This window comes from Panthera pardus, unplaced genomic scaffold (assembly GCF_024362965.1).
Source record: "Panthera pardus isolate Hobbes unplaced genomic scaffold, ASM2436296v1 HiC_scaffold_12, whole genome shotgun sequence".
NCBI classification, from domain to species: domain Eukaryota; kingdom Metazoa; phylum Chordata; class Mammalia; order Carnivora; family Felidae; genus Panthera; species Panthera pardus.
The window spans coordinates 61928477-61950256 of record NW_026526677.1 but is presented as its reverse complement, the minus strand read 5'-3'; the positions used below and the strand labels follow the sequence as shown (position 1 = coordinate 61950256).

At 46.5% G+C, this 21780-nt stretch overlaps 1 protein-coding gene across 1 annotated transcript in view; it reads left to right on the top strand.

Annotated features, from left to right (window-relative positions):
• TENM4 (teneurin transmembrane protein 4) overlaps window positions 1-21780 on the top strand; it is a 2883939-nt gene that overhangs the window by 2747643 nt on the left and 114516 nt on the right. Inside the window, 2 exon segments of the mRNA XM_053900128.1 lie at window positions 11641-11826; window positions 19455-19481. Coding sequence (XP_053756103.1) covers window positions 11641-11826; window positions 19455-19481 — 213 coding nt within the window.

The window sequence follows — 21780 nt, the reverse complement described above, 5'->3', positions numbered from 1 at the left end:
GTGCTGGCACTCAGTAAGCACTCAATAAGTAGTGTGTTTTTAAAATGCATGATTAAATCTAAATTATCCAAATAGTCCCTTAGACTCTTGCAAATTTAAGTCTGAGGACAGTTTATGTAGTGAAGGTTTAGAGCCAGACCTGGATTTGAGTCTATGTAGCCTTGAACAACTTTGCTTTCTCTCAGAGGCTCAGTTTCCTTGTGGTTTCTGACTCTTTACCACCAGCTCCCATCACTGGTCATTGAGTCTAGATGAAGTTATTAATGTGCTGACATATTTATCCCCAAACAACAGCACAAGGGCCAAACAGCATTAGCATCAGCTTCCATAATGAGCTTTCTGAGCTCAATTCCAGAGTGGAATACAGCCTCACAGAGAGAGCATCCCAGAACAGCTCCACATCTGCACCTGCCCCTGACAGGCACAGATATCCACCTCTTTCACTTATGACCCTTTTAGGCCTCCCTGTGTGCTGGGCGCTGTTCTGGGCACCCAGGATCAGGGAACCTCACCCACTCGGGAAGTGACACCTAGTTAAGTGGTGTGATAAGAGCTCTGACTGAGGTATGTGCATGGGGTTTGGGAGCACAAGGGCAGGAGCAGTGAGCTCAGCTAGAAGATGCTGGGGCCAGAAGCTGAGACAGTCTTTCCCAGGGAGGAGACTTGTGAGCCAGAACACGAGAGGGGCAGGGGAAGTGCAGGCAGATGGAAAAGCATGTGTGAAGTACACAGATATGCAGGAATGGCATCTGGAAAATCTTTTCTCTGACCGGAGACTCAGAGCTCTGGGGCGGGGGAGCAGGGGTGGGGGGTGGGGGGCGGTTAGTTGGGCCAGAAAGGTAGGCAGGGTCCAAACCTGGGGTCTACTGAATGCCTTGCTGCAAATCTCGGATTAAAAAAATTTCCAACGCACAGTGAAGATTTCTCTCTCAGACTCCATGTCAGGGCTCTTTCTTTAGCTCTCTCAGCCCATCCTGGCCTAGGTTCCTTCGCTTAGGGCGGACCTTTTAGAATTCAAACTCAGATCCTCTGAGCTGCCAGTTGCCTCTCTATTACTCTCTTCCCCTACCAGAAAGACAAGCTAACCACGAAGCATAGTTAACAACAAATATGACTGGAAAGATAGGGAACAGAGATGCTCTGTTATCAAATTAAGTCACAGTTGACAGCAAAATAAGCCCAGTGTTTAAAAAATAATAATAATAAGTCGAAAGTAGTAACAGGGTTAAAAAAATTAAAGCTCTAAATATAGCATTTGCATTAGTGCTAAATTTTGAAAATGGTAATTCAATTTTATTTACGAGGCAAATATAATTACATTTAAATTTGAGGGAACAGAATTTGATTCTTATTAATGACAGAAAGACTGAGTGAGATGCTTTAATGCCAGAGAAATTGTCTTCTGTTCATGGATGGGAGAGAAAATTACATTCAGCGCGGAGCATTCTCCCCGCTACAGGTCTCGTGTGTATAGCCGGAATTGTTCTCTCTCTGAGAAGCATTAGCTTCTCAGCCCAGAAAGCACAGCACCGACATCCAATTAAACATCAAAAGGAAATGATCAGGCCGGGCTATTTCTGTATAGGTATGTTACAGGAAGAGGAACCCGAGGTTAGAATTTCAGCCGAGGCATAATATCCATTGAGACTTGACATTTCCTGTACCCCTTCCCAACAGCAAGTGGTAGCCTGAAATCAAAGTTCAGAATAATAAATATCTGAGAGATTGACACTGAGGCAGACAAGGAAGAGAAGGCGTTGGAAGGAAGCAGAGAAGAGCCCACCAGTTGTCTGGGAAGTAGCATGCGGTTTCAGACACAATGAGATGGTCAGTTCCTAACATTTGATCAAAGACTGGGAAATTGGGCCCAGACAGGCGTAGTACTAAATAGTGCCAGAGCTAAAGGTTGATAAACCAGGAGCTGGCAGCTTTGTAATTTAGTAGAATTTCCCCTGACAGCCCCAGAACATTTTCTATCAGAATTGGAGCTCTTCAGTATGTAAATATAAGCCCTCCTGAAACTGGGCTTCAGAATCAGGTTTCTGTTTGGACGCCCAAGCCGATGGCTTGTACACAATCTCCGGTTGTCTTCCTGAATCAAACCGCTGGTACATAACTTGTAATTTTAAAATAATAACTGCTCTCTGAATGGAGATTTTATTTACGTTTTACAGAGCTTCTTCATGTATATGCTTCATGATTTATTCAGACAACAAATAAGAATCTTGTGACACTGTAGATGGTATTGTTCCCAGGGAATCAGGGTTCAGAGAGCCGGGGGGACTTGCCCAGAGACGCTCTGGGAAAACAAGGATTCAAATCCAGCCGTCTCGGACTTCAGGGCCCGTATTTATCCTCTACATAACTGTGCCATTGGCCATTTCCAAGGTTTATGCTGATCCCGTTGATGACTCAGGTATGAGGTTCACAAGGTATCAGTTCATTGGATACCGGTGCCAAGAACCATGTAAACTGGCAATGCTACAAGGGTTCAAGGAAAAGAGTGATTGCTTTCAGCCGGGGTGATCGGGGGGCTTCTTGGAGGATAGCAGGATTTAAGGTGGGTGATGGAGGTGGGTTTGAGTTGGCAGAGATAGAAGGAAGAGACAAGCACCTTGCAGCATCCCATTGTAGAAGTCAGAGATTTGCAACATGCACAGAGATGCGACAGCACATGGCATTTCCAGGGAAGACCTGTAGTTTGGAGTGGCTTTGCTTAGGATATTGGTGACAGTAGTGAGAGGGAGAAGAGGTGAGCGAAGTTAGCAGGCATCCAGTCGTGAATGGCCTCGGAAGAGTTTAGGTTTTATCTGTCGGTGGGAGCCACTGAAAAGTCTTAAGCGGAGGTGTGACATGTGAGGTTTGATTTTGGAAAGCATACTCTAACACTGGCATGCAGTTGGAGGCACCAGGAGGACATCTAGGTAGATGTGTCCAGGAGCCAGGTAGACAGGTGGGCACATGATCGGGTGGAGAAATGGGCCTTTCATAAAGGATAGCAGGGCCGGAGGTCTCTGGGAAGAGGACCGAACATCACTGTCTCTTCAGTTCATCCAGTTGGGCCCTTTTGTGGGGTGTAGGTAGTGTTCCAGCCCTGGCCAAAACCCCACATCCTGGCATGTTCTGTGGCTTCTGTGCTCACCAGCCCTTTCCTGCCTTGTTATCCTTCTGCAAAGTCAGACCCTATTTGGAGGCCTCCCCCAAGCTCAGTTTGAACTCCTCCAATCAGGACACCTGATACCCTCCAATTAAGATGACTGGCAGTGGCTTACTACTTCCTGTGATAGGTGCTTCATGAAGCTTGAAATTCTGGTCCTGGGGGAATAGGTGTGGAGCGTGCTATGCACCAACATCCTGGAATCTACTTTCCTGCTTGGTTTGAAAGCTTCCCGAGCTCCTCCAGTGAGGTGAAAGGCCATGTGGTTTCCAAGGCTCATTAGCTTTCCTCCAACTAGATCTGTGGGATGGAGCGGTGGCTGGGAGCAGCGCTGACCCTCTGGTGATAGAGATGGAAGTTGAAAAGCACGGGAGAGTGGCTTGGGTTTGGCCTCAATGTCAAGGGGACACTAATTACTATAAGGAAGTCGAAGGCTCCTTTCCTGTACCTTCCTCCCCTTCTGGCTGCTTCTTGAAACCTGCACTGAGACTAAAAAGCCATATTCCCAATTTAGTGAGAAAAGGAGGAAGGGGGGGGTGCTACATCGAAACCTTTTGTTCAAAATATAGAGATATCTGCCTACGGGAGAGAAAGGTACCTTGTAATTACCCTACTGTGTGCTGGGCATGGTGGCAGCCTCGTGCTCCTTTACACATATGGGTAGACTTCAGTTCCTTGAGCCTAGGGATAATTTAATATAATTTCTGAATCCCCAGCCTCTAGGAGTATCTGGCACATAGTAGGTGCTCAGTATGTTTTTATATATTTTTTTTAACATTTATTTATTCTTGAGACAGAGAGAGACAGAGCATGAACGGGGGAGGGGCAGAGAGAGAGGGAGACACAGAATCGGAAGCAGGCTCCAGGCTCTGAGCTGTCAGCACAGAGCCTGACGCGGGGCTCGAACTCACAGACCGCGAGATCATGACCTGAGCCGAAGTCGGACACTCAACCGACTGAGCCACCCAGGCGCCCCAGTATGTTTTTAAATCACGTTCAGGATTCTGGCAGCTAGGTATCATTATTGTCATTTTCTAAATGACAAAGAGAAGGCTCAGAGGGGTGCTACAGTTGTTTCCCATAGCTGAGAAGTAGCAGAGGAGGCCCTTATACTAGCTTCTGTGAATCCCAGCCTCTGTTCTGTGCAAAATGGTAGAACCTTGACGCAGTCAGAAGATACATTTCCTGTGTAAGACTCACTGGGGAATGTAGAGATCAATCTGGTGACGGGAGGGCTCTGGAGGCAAGACAGACTAATTACCCTGATAAAGAAAGGTTCGTGTCAAGTGCTTTGGGAAAGCAGGAGGTGAAACTCTTGCCAGATGGAACACTAGAAGGAGGCTTCAAAGAGGAGGAGCCAGAACTCAAAGCCAATGTAGAGTTGAACGTTTGAAGATAGAGGTAAAAGGGGAACCCAGACTACGGAAACAGCTTGTACAGAGGCACAGAGGAGGGGCCACAGTGTGTGGTAAGGCCCCGCTTCAGCCATTTGTCTAGCTGGCCCCTTATGTGACTATTTCCTAAGTCAGCCATTAAGTTCTTGCTCAAACACTGACACGCATGTCCCTGTGGGATGACAGATCAGGCACTCCTCTCTTCCGGCCCTTCATTTTCCTGTCTACAGAATGGCTAGAGCATCTCTGAAGTGTCTTCTTATGCTCTCATCACAAAAACTGGTCCTCTAAGTTTTTCTCCTTGTTTTCTCTCTTACCCCTAAACCCACCTGAGGGAGATGCCCTGGTCAGAAGCAGGCCACTTCCTGCCCAGCTCCAACACCCTCCTTCTCCATCATTTTCCCCTAGTCCCATGGTCCTTCACCTCCAGCTGTTCTCCTTCATCACTCACAGCTCCCTTGTCTCTACCTCTGTCCATATCCACCTTGCAAAACCCAGGCCCATCCCAGCCACTCACCATCCCTCAGCTTACAGCCTGCTTCTGAGCACTGGAAGCCAAACCACCTCATGCTCATGATCTTTAGCCTCTCCTGGGCCCTTCCAGCTGCATCCTTCTTTGGGAGTCATTGCTCTTGTTCCCCGAAAGGGCTCTTTAAATGTCCACCTCTTTCCATCAGCAGAGATTCTGACCTCACTGAGAACACTGAAGCCATTGGTAAAGTGCTTTACCATTATCCTGGCCTGTCCCTTAAACAGGTCCTGGCCTACATAACCCTCCCCAGAAGATGAGGTGCCCACAAAGAGCTGTCCCTCAGATTATGCTCCAAATCTAGTCCTCTCTAGCTGCTCAGAGGTGCCTCGATTGTTCACATCATCCCCTTGCTCTCCCCAGGATCATTAAACTCTCCCTTCTCCTGGATCTTTCTAGCACATAAACATGATATAGTTGCCATACAGTGTTTACTCTATAAAAGATGTGTATGATACTAGGCACATTGTAAGGTGTCCATTTAAGCCTCGCAGATGAACCTGAGATATTAGTGTATAAACCCTATTTTGCAGAAGAGAAAGCTGAGGCAGAGAAAGGTGGAGTAACTTGTCCAAGTCACACAATTGGATGGCTGGATGCATGGATGATAGCTGGATGGATGGATGGATGGATGGATGGATGAGTGATGGATAGATGGATGATGGATGGGCGGACGTATGGATGATAGATGGATGGACGGATGGATGGATGGATGGATGGATGAACGGACAGACAGGCTGATGGCCTAGTGACTGGATAGATGATTAGATGATTGGGTGGATTGTATAGATGGATGGACAGATGGGCATATGGAAGGCGAACAAACAGATAAACAGACAAACAAAAGGAAAAGTACTTAATATGGTAAACACTGGGTCAGGGTGAGGAAGGAGACTCTGACTGATCTCAGAGATCCTGTATTCTAGCTGGGGCAATGATCTAATATGTAACTAACAGTCATTGAAATGTGTCACGTTGCAACTGAGGTTTCAGCTCAACTCGGTCACACAAGTCACAGACCAAAGAGCTGTGTTAATCATAGCCACCTGTCATTCTAGCTAAGTTACCTTTGAGCCAGTCACTTAATCCCTCCAAGCTGTTTCCCCAGCTATGATACAGTAATGAAAATACCATTGCAGGGCCATTGTGAGGATTTAATGAGATATTATTTGTGGGCCACCGGCAAGGCTTCTACATTTTCTCCTTATTTCTGCTTCAATAGTGTGGCTTAGACTTAACGTGTACCAGAATTTCAGAGAAATTCCTGAGCTGTGCACTAATTCCGAAGAGCTAGTGATAAAACAGAAAATCCTAGCAGGAATCATTTAAAATTATTTAACCCTCTATTAAAATTTCTTAAGGGCATTCTAAGAACCTCAAGGCCTAAGCAAAATAGAACAATTTTCCCTATTATCCCTTTTAGTGCTAAATACGGACTTATTAAAGGACTTTCCAGGAGGTCACATGGGGCCAAGACTCTGTTTCACCTGCCTCTGTTCCTTGCTCAGCAGGAAAGCCCACAGATCCTTGGGCGGCGACCCTTGCATTCCTCACTTGTGGCAATTCTGAGCATCTTTCCAAGTCGCAGAAATTTTATGAGAAAAATATATGTAAGTCTGTCCCTTTAGGGGAACGCCACAGCTTCCCGTACCAGCTATTTTAATGAACAGGATTGTAAAATAAGTCCAGACAAATTAAAACATAGCTGTGCTAGGTCCCAGGCTTCATCCAGGCTCGTATAGGGATTAACATTTAATGAGAGGAGCCTGGAGCAGCTTTTTCCCTTATGTATACACTTTGGGGCACAATTAACCAATAGCCAAACCTGCTATCTTTCCCTACCCTTTTCACTTCTTCCTCATGTGCCTACTCACTTCCACATCATGGAAGGAGAATGGGTGTGACATGGGAAGCAGTAGGAAGAAAGGTGTGCATGAGAGTGTAAGGACTGAGGCCCTTTAAGATTACAGAGTTCTCAGTCAGAGATTGCAGCTGAGTTTCTAAGAAAGTTAGGCACAAAGGGGACTGAGCCCCTGTGCAAATATATCTAACTAAATAACTCTTGTACAATATGACCCTGAGACAGAGTCAAGCCCAAGTAATTTAACACCTCTTCCGTGAAGTTTTGTTTTTTGGGGTTTTTTTTATTCATCTGTTTTTTCAACAAATATTTGTTGAAATCTCATGTTGTGCCATGCCTGGTGCTTGCTGCGGGGGAACCAAGATGAGAAAAAGCTAAAGCCTGCCATTAGGTGAGCTGTTGGTCTGGAGAAAAGACAGGCATGTACAGGGGTGAGGCAAGGCAGAGGCGCAGAAGGGAAGGGCTATAGGCATGGCTTTCCCTCAGAGAAGAGCTAATGTGTTCTTGGGCCTGGCCTGGTTCATCTCCAAGATCCTGTATGCTTCAGTCAAGAACTTTACAGGCTTAGAATCAAAATTGTAAGACAGCTTGGGATTTTCGTGTGATTTCAAGAGGAAGCCAAGGCTGTAAATACAAACGGCTTCTTCCTGGGTTTCAGTGGTATTGGCCAATGGTGCCATGCAAGGTAACTAGAGAAAGCATACCTAAATTTTGAGGCTGATCACTACAAAAGCTAATATTTTGCTCTTCAAGAAGATGCTCCTCTTCAAGAAGTACAGCTCTGATGACACAAGAGGTCTTCAGTCCTCATCAATGAGTTGTGTTCATAGCACAGCTCACCCAGGGCCTTCCACATGCACCCTTTTCTTCCATTATCACCACTCAACCAGTGGGGGACCATTATTACTGTCCTCATTTGGGGAGTGCAGAAGTATGACCCAGATTAAATAATTCTCTGAGGACTCTACAAGGACCCAAGGAAGCTGGGGAGTCAGAATCGGAGCCCAAGTCTACCCTACGGATTGTGTTCTCCATAGTACTTCAAAGGATTCCTCTCAGATCCCAGACCCTCCAGCTACCAGCCAGAAAGCTCTGATGTGTATCAGGTGAAGGTCAACAGGAACTTATCAAATGCTCACTTGTATTGGATATGTCACAGAGTCAGAATTCACATCCGATGCTCTGACGTCAGTCCAGTGCATATGCTACTACACATCATTTTCTTTCTCACAAAAGTATGTGTGAGCATAATTTATTATACCCTGACTACGTGCCAGACGCTATGCTAGAAGATTTACTTCTGCACATGTGAACTTGTGTAACTGATATCAGTTATGTCTGCCTGCCATGCTAGAATGTCAACTCCTTGAGGTCAGGAAAGAACTATGCCTGGCACGGTTACCATCAGATCCCATTGCTGTAGGATTGGCATGTAGTGGGCACACGAGAGAGGAGACAAGTAAGAGCAATTCCTACACCACCCGTGTCCAGTGGTTAGTGTCATCCCTGGCTTACAAGCAAGGAAACTGGGATTGGAAAGGAGCCATGACCCACATTTCACAGAATCCCACTTACATCACATAAAGGATAGATGAGCTGTCAAAGCACATTCTTCAGTGCCATCCTATTTGATTTCCAGCAACCACTCTGGGAAGTTGTATCTGTTTTCATGTCAAAGCAAAAATCAAGAAGGAAAACGAAAGCAGTTCCTTTTATATCAAGGACAAAAAAAAGAGAGAGAGAGAGAGAGAGAAACATAAGAAAAATCACAACAGGACCTACAACTTGAGACCAAATGATAAAGCAGCATCTCTGGTTTCTGCTCCTGTCAGGAGTCAATGAGTCTCCCACGCAGGCAGAGAGGCCATCTGCAGAGGGGAACCTGAACACTGACAGGCTGTGTTCCCATCAGTTAGCATCCCATAAACATCAAGGTCACCCTGTTCAGGCCCCTTGCATTAAGACGTGTAAGAGCCCACAACCCAGCTTGTAAAAGGCTGATGGAGAGGGGCCCAACCACCAGGCAACCTCAGCTTCATGCCAGGAGAGCGTGTCTGGCGTAAACTGGCGAGGAAATGCTGCGTTTGGATGGGCAGCCCAGCAGTCTCCAGATGACAGAAGTGAGACTGAGTGTCTGGGAAATTCTGCGGAGGGGATCTCATTTCATTTCACATATATCCAGGGGCTGACTTGGATGTAACAAAAGATAAGCAACAGGGCCAGGAAAGGAGACACACCCGCTGGAAGAACCAGGAGGTTCCTGCAGAGGAGAGCCTGCCTCTTTGCTGATCAGTTTCCTTAATCTTAAAATGTCTGTCTTGCATATTGCCCTGAGAATTGTCAAAACAAGGAAGGAGCACCAGGGGAGCCGCATGACCTTATAGAATTCGCTCATACTGTCTGGGTCTCAGTAGCCTCACCTCTAAGAAAGATAGTAGCTGGGTGTTCTGACAGCATTGTTGTCGAGGTTAAATGAGAAATTGCATATGAAGAGTGCTTTGTAAACTCTAAAACCTGATATAAGTGTTAGTTATTAAGCCAAAAATGGCTCTCCCACACATTACCTCATTTGATCTAACACCACCCCTGTGAGATGGTGAAATGGGAATGTTTTTATGCCTGTTTCACAGACATAGAAAGCGAGGCTCAATGAATTTCATAACCTGCAACCTGCAGATCACCCAGCCAATAAGTGACAAAACAAGAGTGGACCCCAAATCTATCTGATCCTAAAATTCATGGTTTTTTATTTACTGTGTATAAGCAAGAAGGTGCAGCAGTAACAGCTGTAGATTATTTGGATACCCTTGGGATTCCAACATCAGTTTGTGCTTTGTCTGGATTGTGATCTCCCAGAGGATGGAGATTATGTCTAGTTTTTCTCCGTATTCCTGACACAGCCACAGTCTTCAGCGCATAGTAGGCATGCATGCAGTACTATCTGAAGAATGAATGATCGGTGTGAATTTATTGATACATACTGTATATCAGGCACCCTCCGAAGGGATGCTGTCACCACCCCCATTTTACAGAAGAAGAAAGCGAAATTCAGCAATGGAATAGGTAGCCTGAGGTCACGTAACTGGCAGAACATATATTTGGAATCCCATCTGATTCTAAGTCTTATTTATTTATTTATATATGTATATATGTTTACATATATATATATATATATATATATATATACACACACACATATACGTGTGTGTGTATATATTTATTTATTTATATATGTTTACATATATATATATATATATATATATATATATATATAATGCTTATTTACTTTTTGAGAGGCAGAGAGAGACAGAACGCAAGCAGGGGAGGGGCAGAGAGAGAGTGAGAGAGGGAGACACAGAATCTGAAGCAGGCTCCAGGCTCCGAGCTGTCAGCACAGAGCCCGACGCGAGGCTGAAACTCACAGACCACACAATCGTGACCTGAGCCGAAGTTGACACGCTTAACTGATTAAGCCACCCATGTGCCCCTTGTATTTAGTTCTTAAACATTGTAGCCATTGCATTGTAGGTTGATATGAAAGGTCTAAGCCTCTGCGATCTAATTTTGATTTAGCTCCTTTTTCAAAAATAGCTAGACTCTTAGTAGCTTCTAAACCAGAATACAGCTTGGAAGATTCCAAACTGTCGTGGGCAAATGCAGCATGACACAGTGCCAGTTAATTTAGTTGGAAAAAGAATAAAAGCGTTGGGATTTTCATTTGAAGACCGTGGGGCCTCGAGGCCCAGACTTCAGGCAGGGTCTCCGTCACAGTGCTGGCAGAGAGCATCAGTGGCCACAGCTGCTCAACCAGTTTCCTAAAACCCGTTTCCGAGACTTCACAACCTCTGCCTGTGTAACTGTGAGGCTGCCACTGGCCCCCAGCCGAAGCGGCTTGTGAATCGGGCCGTGTGTGTTTCGTGCCGACTCACAGGCCTTTTGCGAAGGGCTGGGCAACCCCTCTCTGGCTGTGAGATGGTCCCCCAACTCTTTGCTTTGGATCAGAAGGGCCACTGAGGTTGTGCTTGGAGTGGGAGTGACGGGGCAGTGTGTGGAGCATGGAGCACAGGTGGCAGAAGCACAGAGCCACCCCCTAGAAAACACGCCGGGGTGCGGGGCACTGGCCTCCCTTTCACCCCACCTCGATCGCAGTCAAGGCCAGAATGAAATGCAGACCCCAGGCCCCCTGCACGTGCCCAAGCCAGATCCACGAGCACTTCACTTGGCGATGGGGGACTCGTCCTCACTTTGTTTTCACACATAACCAGTTTTTAATTAAATTTGACTTTTCCTCACATCTGTTTGGAAGGCCCGTCCCCGTTGGAGGTGGCAAGCACAAGAGTAGGGACAGGCTGGCAATAGGGGAAAGCAAACAGAGCAGAGCCCTCCAATCCACCCTATTTTGGTAGGGAAACAGGTCAGGACAGGCTTTTGCCCGGAGAATTGTTCTCATCTGAGGGTCACTGTTCAGGGAGATTCGACTCCCGAGCCTCACAGGAGACGAGGTGAGTAGCCAAGTGTGACCCTTTTTCCCAAAAATGACCGGCTCAAAACGTGTTTTGTTTTTCTCCCCTCCCTCCCCTTCCACTCTCCCCCCTTCCCCTGCACCCCCCTTCCCCCTCCTCCCCCTTCCCCTCCTCCCTCCTCCCCCCTCCTCCCCCCTCCGCCCTCCTCCCCCCCTCCACCCTCCTCCTCCCCACAGAGATCTGTGCTGCCGACTGTGGCGGCCACGGAGTCTGCGTGGGGGGCACCTGCCGCTGCGAGGAAGGCTGGATGGGGGCGGCCTGCGACCAGCGGGCCTGCCACCCGCGCTGTGCGGAGCACGGGACGTGCCGCGACGGCAAGTGCGAGTGCAGCCCCGGCTGGAACGGCGAACACTGCACCATCGGTATGGCGGGCCCAGGCCCGGGACCTGCTGCGGGACCTGCTGCGGGTGGCACGCTGCCTCTGTCCGCATGTGGGAGCTGGGCAAAACGTCCTTTCATCTGGCGACATTATGGTTGGCCTTTCCCAACATCAGTTGGACTTAAGCTCACAACTGGCCATTTTTAACCTTTTCCCTCCCAGTCTGCATTTCCCAGATGTCTGTTAGCTGGTTCACGTGCCTCGCTATTTACCCTTCCTGGGCCGGACGCGGTAGGGCTCTGTATTAAGAAGCTGGGGGTCAGGAATAAGACACATGACTACTACCACTTAGCAGCTAGCTGTGGGCTGTCCCAGTGCCTCTTTGAGCCTCAGTTTGCTCACCTATAAAATGGGGATCATACTGCATATAAAGAGCATAGCACAGGCTGGCCCATGGTACAGTGCTCAGTAAGTGTGGCCATTATTATCAAATTCATGATCTGGTTGGGAGCGCTTGGGCTTAGCTCTGAGGCCCCCACACCCCCTGGCCACCTAGGCCAGAGCTCTGAGAGAGGCCTGGAATCCTGGGGAAAGCTTCCCACGGGCCCCCGGCACCACTTCTGCCTCCCATTGGGCCTGGCTCCGTCCCTCCCTCCCCTGTCCTTGCTTCCATCCAGTCTGCACTGGTCTCCTCTGTCCTCTCCTGGGGCTCCTCCCATGGCTCCTGCTGAAGCAGCACCGTTGGCAGCTCTCGGCACAAGCTCATCACTCCCCTCCCTTCTTCCTGCCTTTCCTGCTGCTTTTGTTGATTTTAAACACAGCCAGACGTTTTGCTTGGTTTGTTATCCTGGAAAGAGCGCTCACCAAAAGCTCTTTATTGAATCAACTGGTTTGTGTGTGTGTTTTAACTTCTTCCCCTTCCATTTTTTTCAAAAGGAGGGTCTGTGATCAGATGGTGAGCACATGGCTTTGGAAGGCAGGATTCCGGGTGTCTCTCTGACTCTGAAAGTCACCTCTTGGGTCTTACAGAACCTGGGAGACAAGCCCCAGATCTTTTGGGGGACAAAGAAATTTGGAGCAAATGGAGCCACTGCTCTCATTTTTCTTGGGCTCCATTCCTTTTGTTCTGTAATCTGAAATTAGTCTGTATTCATCATTCCCCACCCCCACAACATCACTCTGTTTATAAATGGCTGTGGGATTCCTTGCACTTATTAATAAGAATGGCTTCTAATTTTTGATTATTTACAATGTGCCAAGCATGTGCTGAGGGCTCTAACTGCATTATTTCATACTCCTGCTCCCAACGGTCACCCTGTGAAGACACACATATTATTTCTTCCTTTTCAGGGACCTGAGGCTTAAGGTCACTTAGCTTTTAAGAAGTAGAACTGGAACTTGAGGCTTGGTTTTCTGAGCCTTGGTGCCCAGGCTCCTCACCAGCTGCTTGCTGTGCAGTCTTCAAGGCAAAGCCCAAATTTGCTACGGAGGCATCTGGCTCACCCCCTTCCCAGAGGCTGTGCCTTCTCCTTATGAGTTGCAAACCTGGTTTGCCTACCCCGTACTCTTAACAGAGCCATCCTGGAGCCGACGGCAGCCCTTCCTGCTTTGTCCCTAGCAGAGGGTGCCACAGTGCACAGTGCTTTGTCCCTAGCAGAGACTGCACACTTCTGGGTGGCTTCCTCATATCAATTTCATCCTACCTTACAATGGTCCTGGATGTCCCTTGATGAGAAGTGGCCCTAGTCACCCACGGGGCCCTCTTCCTTAAACCCCACTTTCCCTACACCCTCACTTTCACCATGACTGGGGACAGGTTGCTCTTTCAGTCTGCCAGCCCAGAAGGGGGCCCGTCCCTCTTAAAACCAAAATCGGAGCCCAGAGAGAACGCATTCTGTTTTCTATCACTTGCTTACAGTGTCCTCAACTCACCATACCAAGTTCCAACAAGTTTATGGATGTCAGATTTTCATAAGATAAGAGCATCTCATCTTAGTCAAACAATGGTGAGGAATTTCAGGAAGTTCTCCCTCAGCTCAATCACAGATGATTCATGACAGGGCTGGTGGGCAGGCTGTGCTGTGTCTAGTGCCTTATAGATGTATATCAGCCTGGCCTGAAGAATTTCCCATTTGTTTTGATGCCAGAAAGTCAAACCATCCCACCCCACTCCCACCTGCCCTCTCCTCCCCTGCACACCCAAGTAGCCTTTGTCACTCTTTAAGAGCCAGCTCCTCTCTGGGATTGCAGATGCTTTTTCTCCTCCAGATAAGAAATGCTTCCAGGTAAATGCGCATGATTCAAGAGGGAGGCCGACAGTCCTAAATACCAGAAAAATGTCACAGGACATTGAAGAAGTAATGGACTAAGTCATAGTGGCTCAGATGAAAGGACGTTGGCTCAGAATTCTGTTACCTTTCATTTTGTGGTGAGCATTTCGTGTGTCTCTGTCTAATCTCCCTGCATGGCAGCTTTGCTCTCTGTGGGTCTCTGTCTGTGGCCAGCTGCATCCCAGGGAAAACCCAACACCCTAGCGCTGAAGGAACACTTCAGTAGCCTTGTCCAGTGTAAGGGAAGGAGGGTAGGAGATGCAAATGAGGGAAACAGCAGCGGTGCCTTTGTTTTCCTTTTGGAATAGAAATGAGGAAAGACCCCTTTCTGATCATTGATGGTGACAAGAAGCGCTTCCTTCTGTTTCCAGGGAACTTCGCTCCGTTTCAGGATCATTAAAGAAAAGACAAAAACTGTTGATGTGAAGAGTTAGAAATCCAAAGTGTTAAATGTTCTCTTGTTATCAGATTTCATTACTATACAGTAGGTCACTATAGCACAGCTAGCTCGTGTGCTGGAGCTTAGTGATGTCCCATCCCAGAGAAAAAGCTGGGATCCACAACACTGATTCAGAGACCTCCATACAGTAGAAGCAAGAGCAGAGGGACTGTTTATTTACATACCACTACCCTCCGTAAACAGGAAAGAATGATTTGATTACCTGCCAGCTGGCATTAAACAGTAAGACAAGTCTGGGCTCCTTATGGTCAAGTAAGAAGGATCTCTTCACCCCAGTGACATTTCCTGGGGCAGATTATTATAGTAGGAATTTATCTCTGTGCGGAGGCTTTGGTCCATCTTTTCTTTTATGGAACTACTTAATTTTTCTCAAAAGAGCTTGGTTTTCAGAACAAAAGGGAAATGGACAATGGCATCCTCTTTAATGACCATGTTTTTGTCAACAAGCAAGACTATTTCACATCGAATCCTAATTCCTTCTCTTAGGAACTGTCTGTCTCTCTTGGCGAAAGTCCCATGGGCAGACCACATGGCCACTGGGGGCTTCATTTTCTCCCTCTGTGGATCACAGAATGGGGGTGCCCGAGAAGGCCTCTGGAGGAATGGCGTTACAGCCTCCCCCTCTACTGCCCACAGACCTGCACACCCAGCATCCCAAAACTGAGTTACCCCAATCCTAAATATATCCCCCAAGTAAGAAGAGATTTTTCTTTTTCACTCTCACTCGTCAATAATGCCCCCACTTGCATAGATGAAACCCAGTTTTCCTAATCCAGAAGTTAAGGTAAGATGAATTGATGCGGCCCTATTTCTCAAGTACGTGGTCAACCCAGAGCCATAAAAAGCCTATTTTGTGATGTCTCTTCCAGGAATTTCATGGGTGTCAAGTCCGGGCCTTGACCTCCCAATTCTGTAGAGAAAGCTAAAAATCATAGTTAAATTTGAGAAGGTGTCTAATTTTTTCCTATTTCTTTGAAACCAGTACTAACATTTTTGGTCACTTTTATGATAGTTGTTTTATTCACTTCAGTGCCCCCTTGTCTTTAAAGTCTCAAAACACATGTGGGAAATGCTAGCTTCTGATTACATTTGTAAAATTCCAACCTTGACCCCAAAGCTGTGATTGTTCAAGATGCCAGATACACAGAATTATTTACTAGGCTTCAGGATTGCTGTCCAATCATATAAATCTGGATTCTTAAACAAATCCTCCTCTGGGAGTAAAGATCAAAATAATACTCGGATGATGCAATTATTCCAGTGAGCAAAGCCAGACTTCACGATGAAGAGAAATTATAAAGAAAGGCCACAAAATCTTCTGGAGTTCTTTGTCCACTGTTGGCTGATAGCTCTCAGGTTTCTTGTTTGTAATCAGACATTCCTTAACTGAGAGCTTATAAGAGACCCACAAAGTGTCAGTGATTGTATGACAACCCTGTGCTTGTCGTTGAAAGCACTCTCTCACAACAGCACCCGTGACCTGAGAGGACAGATGCTGGCAAGGACAAGAGAAAATGGACAGGCCTCTACCCCAAGTTATCAGAGCAAGAGCTTGGTTAGTCAATGGTTCGGGGGGATTTTAGCCCACAGGTGGTAGAGGTAGGAAACTGGAAGGAGGTTTAATGGGCTTTGTGCGTCCCTCTCGGGTTGGTGCCACTGGCCACTTACTCATTGGCCCTTCATCCAAAGAGAGAAGGGGATTAATGTATCCAAGATCCTAACAAGAACATCTCTTCAGTGGTTTGTCAAACATCTAAAGAAGGTCACACGATCATAACCACCCTAACCATCACCTGCTATAATGACCCTTGTTTAATCTGGCCTGATGCATATCAGCAGTACAACTGTTAGAGTCAGCAGAGGCTCCCGGAGAAGAAGAATGAAAAGCCTCACGCCATGTTCTCCACAGCCTTTGACAGGGGGGCCCCTGAGGCTTCTTGGGATTACCCTAAGAGAAACTTTTGGAAACTTACGTTGGGACAACCGAGTCAAGGAAAGAGGTTTGCATGTTGGAGGCCATAGAAGTGCCCTCACAGACTCATGCCAAAGGCTCAGAGTCTGTATCATGAATCGCATTATGCCACCACTATCTCTGGTTTCTTGCACAGTGGCAGGAATAGAGACAGAGCATAAGAAACATTTCTCCTGAAGAGAAAGATGAAGGAATTTTGTGAAGTCCTGAATCCACCACGCGCAATGCAAACTCATGGACTTTGTACCTTCTTTTCTGAAAGTTACTGTTTGAAAATCATGATGGATTCTTCAGTGACTACGTTCCAGGGCAAATGTACCAAGATGTTCAAACAATAGAAGCGTGAACAACAGTATGGACTCCTGCATATCGCTTTTATAAATAAATGGCATTGGACTTCAGAGATCCCAGCTATCCTTTCCATTTTTAATAGCCAGAGACAAGGAAGCTCTATTGTGTTCCCAGAAAACTTTGGGATTTGGTACTGACTGGCCATTATCAGCTTTTGGACGCACGGTGTGGCTCAAGATCACTGGGTACGAAAGGACAGAGTGGCTTGTGGAGCTGGAATTTGAAGTAGCAAATGCCCACTTTTGTCTTCTGAAACCCACAGCATCGATTGCAACCTGAGTCTGCCTCAGTCATTTCCACTGCCTGTTGTTCCTGCTCCTTCCCTCCTTCCCCCCCACTCTGTGTCCTGGGAAATTAGTAAGCATTTTTTAAAGATATTAGAAACATACTGACTTTTAAAAGAGATCATTATTACTAAATTTTTCCTAAAAGTGAAATGGCAATAATAATAATGATGATGATGATGATGATGATGATGATGATGATGAAAGAAATGGCATTAGAAGAGAGTTCTCTGAAGTCAGCCCTTAGGCTTGGGAAGATTAAGCCGACAGAGTAGAGGTAATCTGTACTCGTCACCACAGCCAGGGTATCACCCTTAAGTTTGGAGATGAGCAAGGTTTTTCTTGTGAGAGAACTCCCTCAAAGAGGATGCTGCATGATGGTGTGGCCACCTGGATCCCGCTGATGGTGTCTCCCTTCCAACCCTGCGAGAGAAACTCCAGTGCTTCTAGAGCTGGGTTCAGTTATGACAGCAGTCTGTGCTCATGACGCTCTGTGAAACTCCGCATCTGAAAGCTAAGCACACCACCTGAGCCAGGAGGTCCCGCAGATGCCGTATGTGGTGACATATTGTGGGAGGTGACGTCTGAGAAATTTTAGATCGCTTTGAAAATCTAGATGAATGAGCTTGACTAAAACAAGCGTGACAGATTGAACTGAGAATCAAGAAAGCCTTCACCTTCACCAGAGATGCTTCCCGGGCCGCGCTACCTGTGGGCTGGCCCTACTTTTCATTGCTCAGCCTTTCACAGCTTTATTTATTCACTCTTGCCTTAATAAGCCATTCTCCTCCACTTTCCTTTCTTGTATCTTGTGATCTCACAGACTCCGTGGCATCTGTAAGCATGAAGGGGAAGCATGCAGGCCCAGTTAAAACCTCCTCTTCCCAATTTTCCACTTGGCTATGCAGTCTTCCGGAAGCATATTTCGTCTTTAAACAGAGACCGTATGGATACCTAAAGTCAAAACGTAGCCTCTCATCCACCAGTCTTTTGAGGCAAATATATATTGATGAACAGCAACGGTGTCTCTCCTTGCCAGAGGACTGAAAAAATAAAATTTATGTTTTTTCATGAGGGGAGTAAGAATGTTCCAACAGTTTATAGAACCCCAGGGCTTCCAGATAAGGCCCCATCATGCAGTCCAGTCCTACTTCTGTGCTTTAGATTCGTGTGTGAAATCAAGCTGAGGGTGGAGGCCAGCCTGACAGAGAGCATCAGGCCCTTCAGGAGAGGGCCATTGGTCTGGCCATTGTGGGGGTGCACGTAGGGGAGCTGTCACGAGAGGGGTGGAAAGGAAGCTCCCCTAAGGGCTATGACTGCAGCCCAGGTGGGGAAGATGAAATGATACTACTGATTTACGCTGGGAACGAAGGGGGCACATACACGTACTGCGAGGTTTCTTTCAGAGCAATGTTTGACACCCATCCTCACAAGATACGCAAAACCTTAGATGGCCAAGTAAGCCAATGCTTGGATGCAACCCCTCCATTGGAAAACAAAGCCAACATCATTCTATCTTTTGAGGTAATGAGCACTGAGAAGTGGTCAGGTTTTCTTTTCTTTTTCTTTCTTTCACGGTGGCATCCATCGACCTGCACCTTACATTCTGTGTAAGAGGCACAAAGGAGAAATGCATCTTACTTGGGACACCAAGCATTCTGCATTCAACTCTATGCGGGCACATGTGTCCGTGGAAAATTCCAGAATGGCAAACAGATAATCTAGTGGTATATTTGACCAAAGACTCAACCCACTTCCCCAGCCCGTATCAAAGATGATTCCAGTTTTGCATAGCTCTAAGTTCCAGCTCCCTGGGAGCCCCTCTGCCCAGACAGGGGGCCCTTGGTCTCATGCAGCTGCTTCCCTCAAAGGGAGGTTGGGTGCTGCTGCGGGTGGACAGAGGACAAGTTCTAGTTTTCCATAAAGTGGAACAAACCTGACAGAGCAGGAGCATGGCCACTTTTGCAGCTCTCCATCCTCCTTTTTCTCCTGTTTTCCCTGTCCCTATGTCTTCTTATATATGATCACAATTCCAAACTCCTGGATCGTAGACCGTATGGAAGTTCCTTTTGGCCCTTTCTGGAGAATGTGCTTGCTCTCCCTCCTCCTCTCTCATGTCATCTCGTCTTTGGTTTTATTTTCGCCACCATGGCGGGTCTGTCCCAAACGTGGGGTGCATCCCTTGTGTCTCCTTAGCACCCGGCATGGTTATGTGGCAGGCAGTATTGCACTTACTTGATCCTACCTTAAATGTCCTGTCTTTTATTTCCCAAGCGCACTATCTGGATAGGGTAGTTAAAGGTATGGTCTTCCTTCCTCTATTTTCCTATTGTCTTCGTGTGTGTGTTTGTGTATGAGCATAAAAGAAGAAATGTGTATATAAGAAATGTATATACACCCCATAAAGCATGGTGTCGAGATGCTGCCACATCCCCAGCCTTGTCACAGCATCCACTACCCAGAGGGTGGGTTTTTGGTCACACGGTGGTTGATATACCTGGAGTGTCACCCTTCCCCTTAAAGCGCTCAGTCTGTTTGTGACATCACCATTGTGCTGTCCTCCTTCCCTCCCCATACACACATACGCCACTCACTCTTTCTGCCCCATCTTACGTCACCCTACCCATCCCTTACACAGACCCTGGTCCATCAGAATTAAGATGCTGAGGACCAGGGTGGGTGGCCTGAGAAAAGAAGGGGCCCCAGAGCAAGCTAAGGAATCTTAACAACTACATGACATTGCTGTTGTCGTGTTCACTCATCCAACAGCTGCATGCGAAGCACCCACTGGTGCTAGTGCTATGTGTTAGATACTGTGATAGGCTCTGGAGAATTGGGGAAACAGACCCCTGACCTCAGGGAGTGGATGGTCTGTTTGTTTGGGGTTTTTTTTTTTCCCCTCTTCAGAGAAGCCCCAAGTTTGGTAAGTCTTATCTTTGAGGAGTGTTCCCTACAGGCAAAGTCATTCCATTTTAAACATCTTAATTAATTAGGTAGTGCCTAATTTTCCAAATAGGCCTTATTACTCTAAGAATGTGTCTGAGAAAGATTAGGTACGTGTGTACCTAAAAAAGGCTCCGAGCCCCCTGAGGAGAAATACCACACCATGTTCGTCTTCTTGTCCCGAAGTCGTGACACATCACCTGGCACAGAATACGTGCTCAGTGGTTAATGACAAATACTTCACCGTCAGACTGCCTGAGCCTGAACGCCAAGTCCAGCAGTTCACGAACTGGGTGACCTTGGGCAAGTTACTTAACCTCCCTTCACTTGAGAGTCCTTCTAAGATAAACTTGATAACAGGAACTACCCCCCTAGGGTGGGCATGGGGACTGAGCAAAATAATGAATGTAAAGTGCTTAGCACACGGGCAGGGATGATGCTCAGTAAATGTTAGCTATGCTATTTTATCATTATATTCTTATTCTCACCCTTAATTTGGAGGACTTCATTAGCCAGACTAATTTTTGAAGTTGTAAAGAAAACAGCTAAATTGGCTTATAATAAGAGATAGAAACTGCTATTTAAAAACTTATGGAAAGGGTTTGGGGGAAACATAAATGACTGAATACTTTCCAACTGGAACATCTTTGCCAAATACAGCCAAGGTGTTACTGGGGCCCATGAGATGCATGCCTGGTGTTGAGAAGAAAAGTCCCTTGCATTTTATGTGCTGGTCTTCAACGGAGAATACAATCATTCCAGCAAAAGAGAGTCGTATCTGTGAGCTTCTTTAAAACAGGAATTTATTTCACACATAATCATTATCAGAGGAGTCCTCAGCATAGATTAAATTTCATAATGTTAACCATCTATTTGGTAGAACTTTTCCTACTATGTGAATTTTTTTTCATACCCATCTAGTCTTAAGCAAGCCCTTTGGGTTTTTGTAAGGGAGCAGAGGTAACTACTCTCATTTTATTGGATAAGGACATTGAAGTTGGGGAAGTTGAGAGGCCCACTCTGGGTCACATTTCTAGTAAGTGGCGGAGCCAGGACTTTGAATTTCCTGACCTGATCCATATTTCCAGCATTCTATCTTCTGTCACCTTTCACCAAGAATGTCCCATAGTTTCCAAGATTCTTCCTCCAAACCATGTCTTCCAAACTGGCAGCCTCACCAGGAAGTGATGTATATCGTCTCTCAAACTACCCGTTCTGATCTTCAGTTCAGAAAATATCATCAGACCTTTATTTGGATTAAGCCAATAAATCATAACTTGCTTTAAAGGACAGATGTTCTCTACCAAAATCTAGGTTTGAGCCAGGCCACCATCCTGCTGACTTTCTGGTACATTGGGTGCCAATCCTGAAAAAACAAAAAAGAATTTAGAGGCCCGTACAGCACAAACTCAGGACTTGTTAGAGTACCATGCAGTTCAAAGATAAGCTGGCTTTTGCTCTTTGTTTTCCAGTTGGGTTGGTAGAGACTAAAAACACAACATGCACTTAACGAATATGTTGAATCCTCCTAAGTGCCAGGAAGTGTGGATATCATACAACAGAAATGCTTCCTACTCTTGTATTGCCAGCAGTCTGGCAGGGAAGACACTAATAAAATAAATAATTCCATTGACGTGTGATGAGGGTTATGACAGGT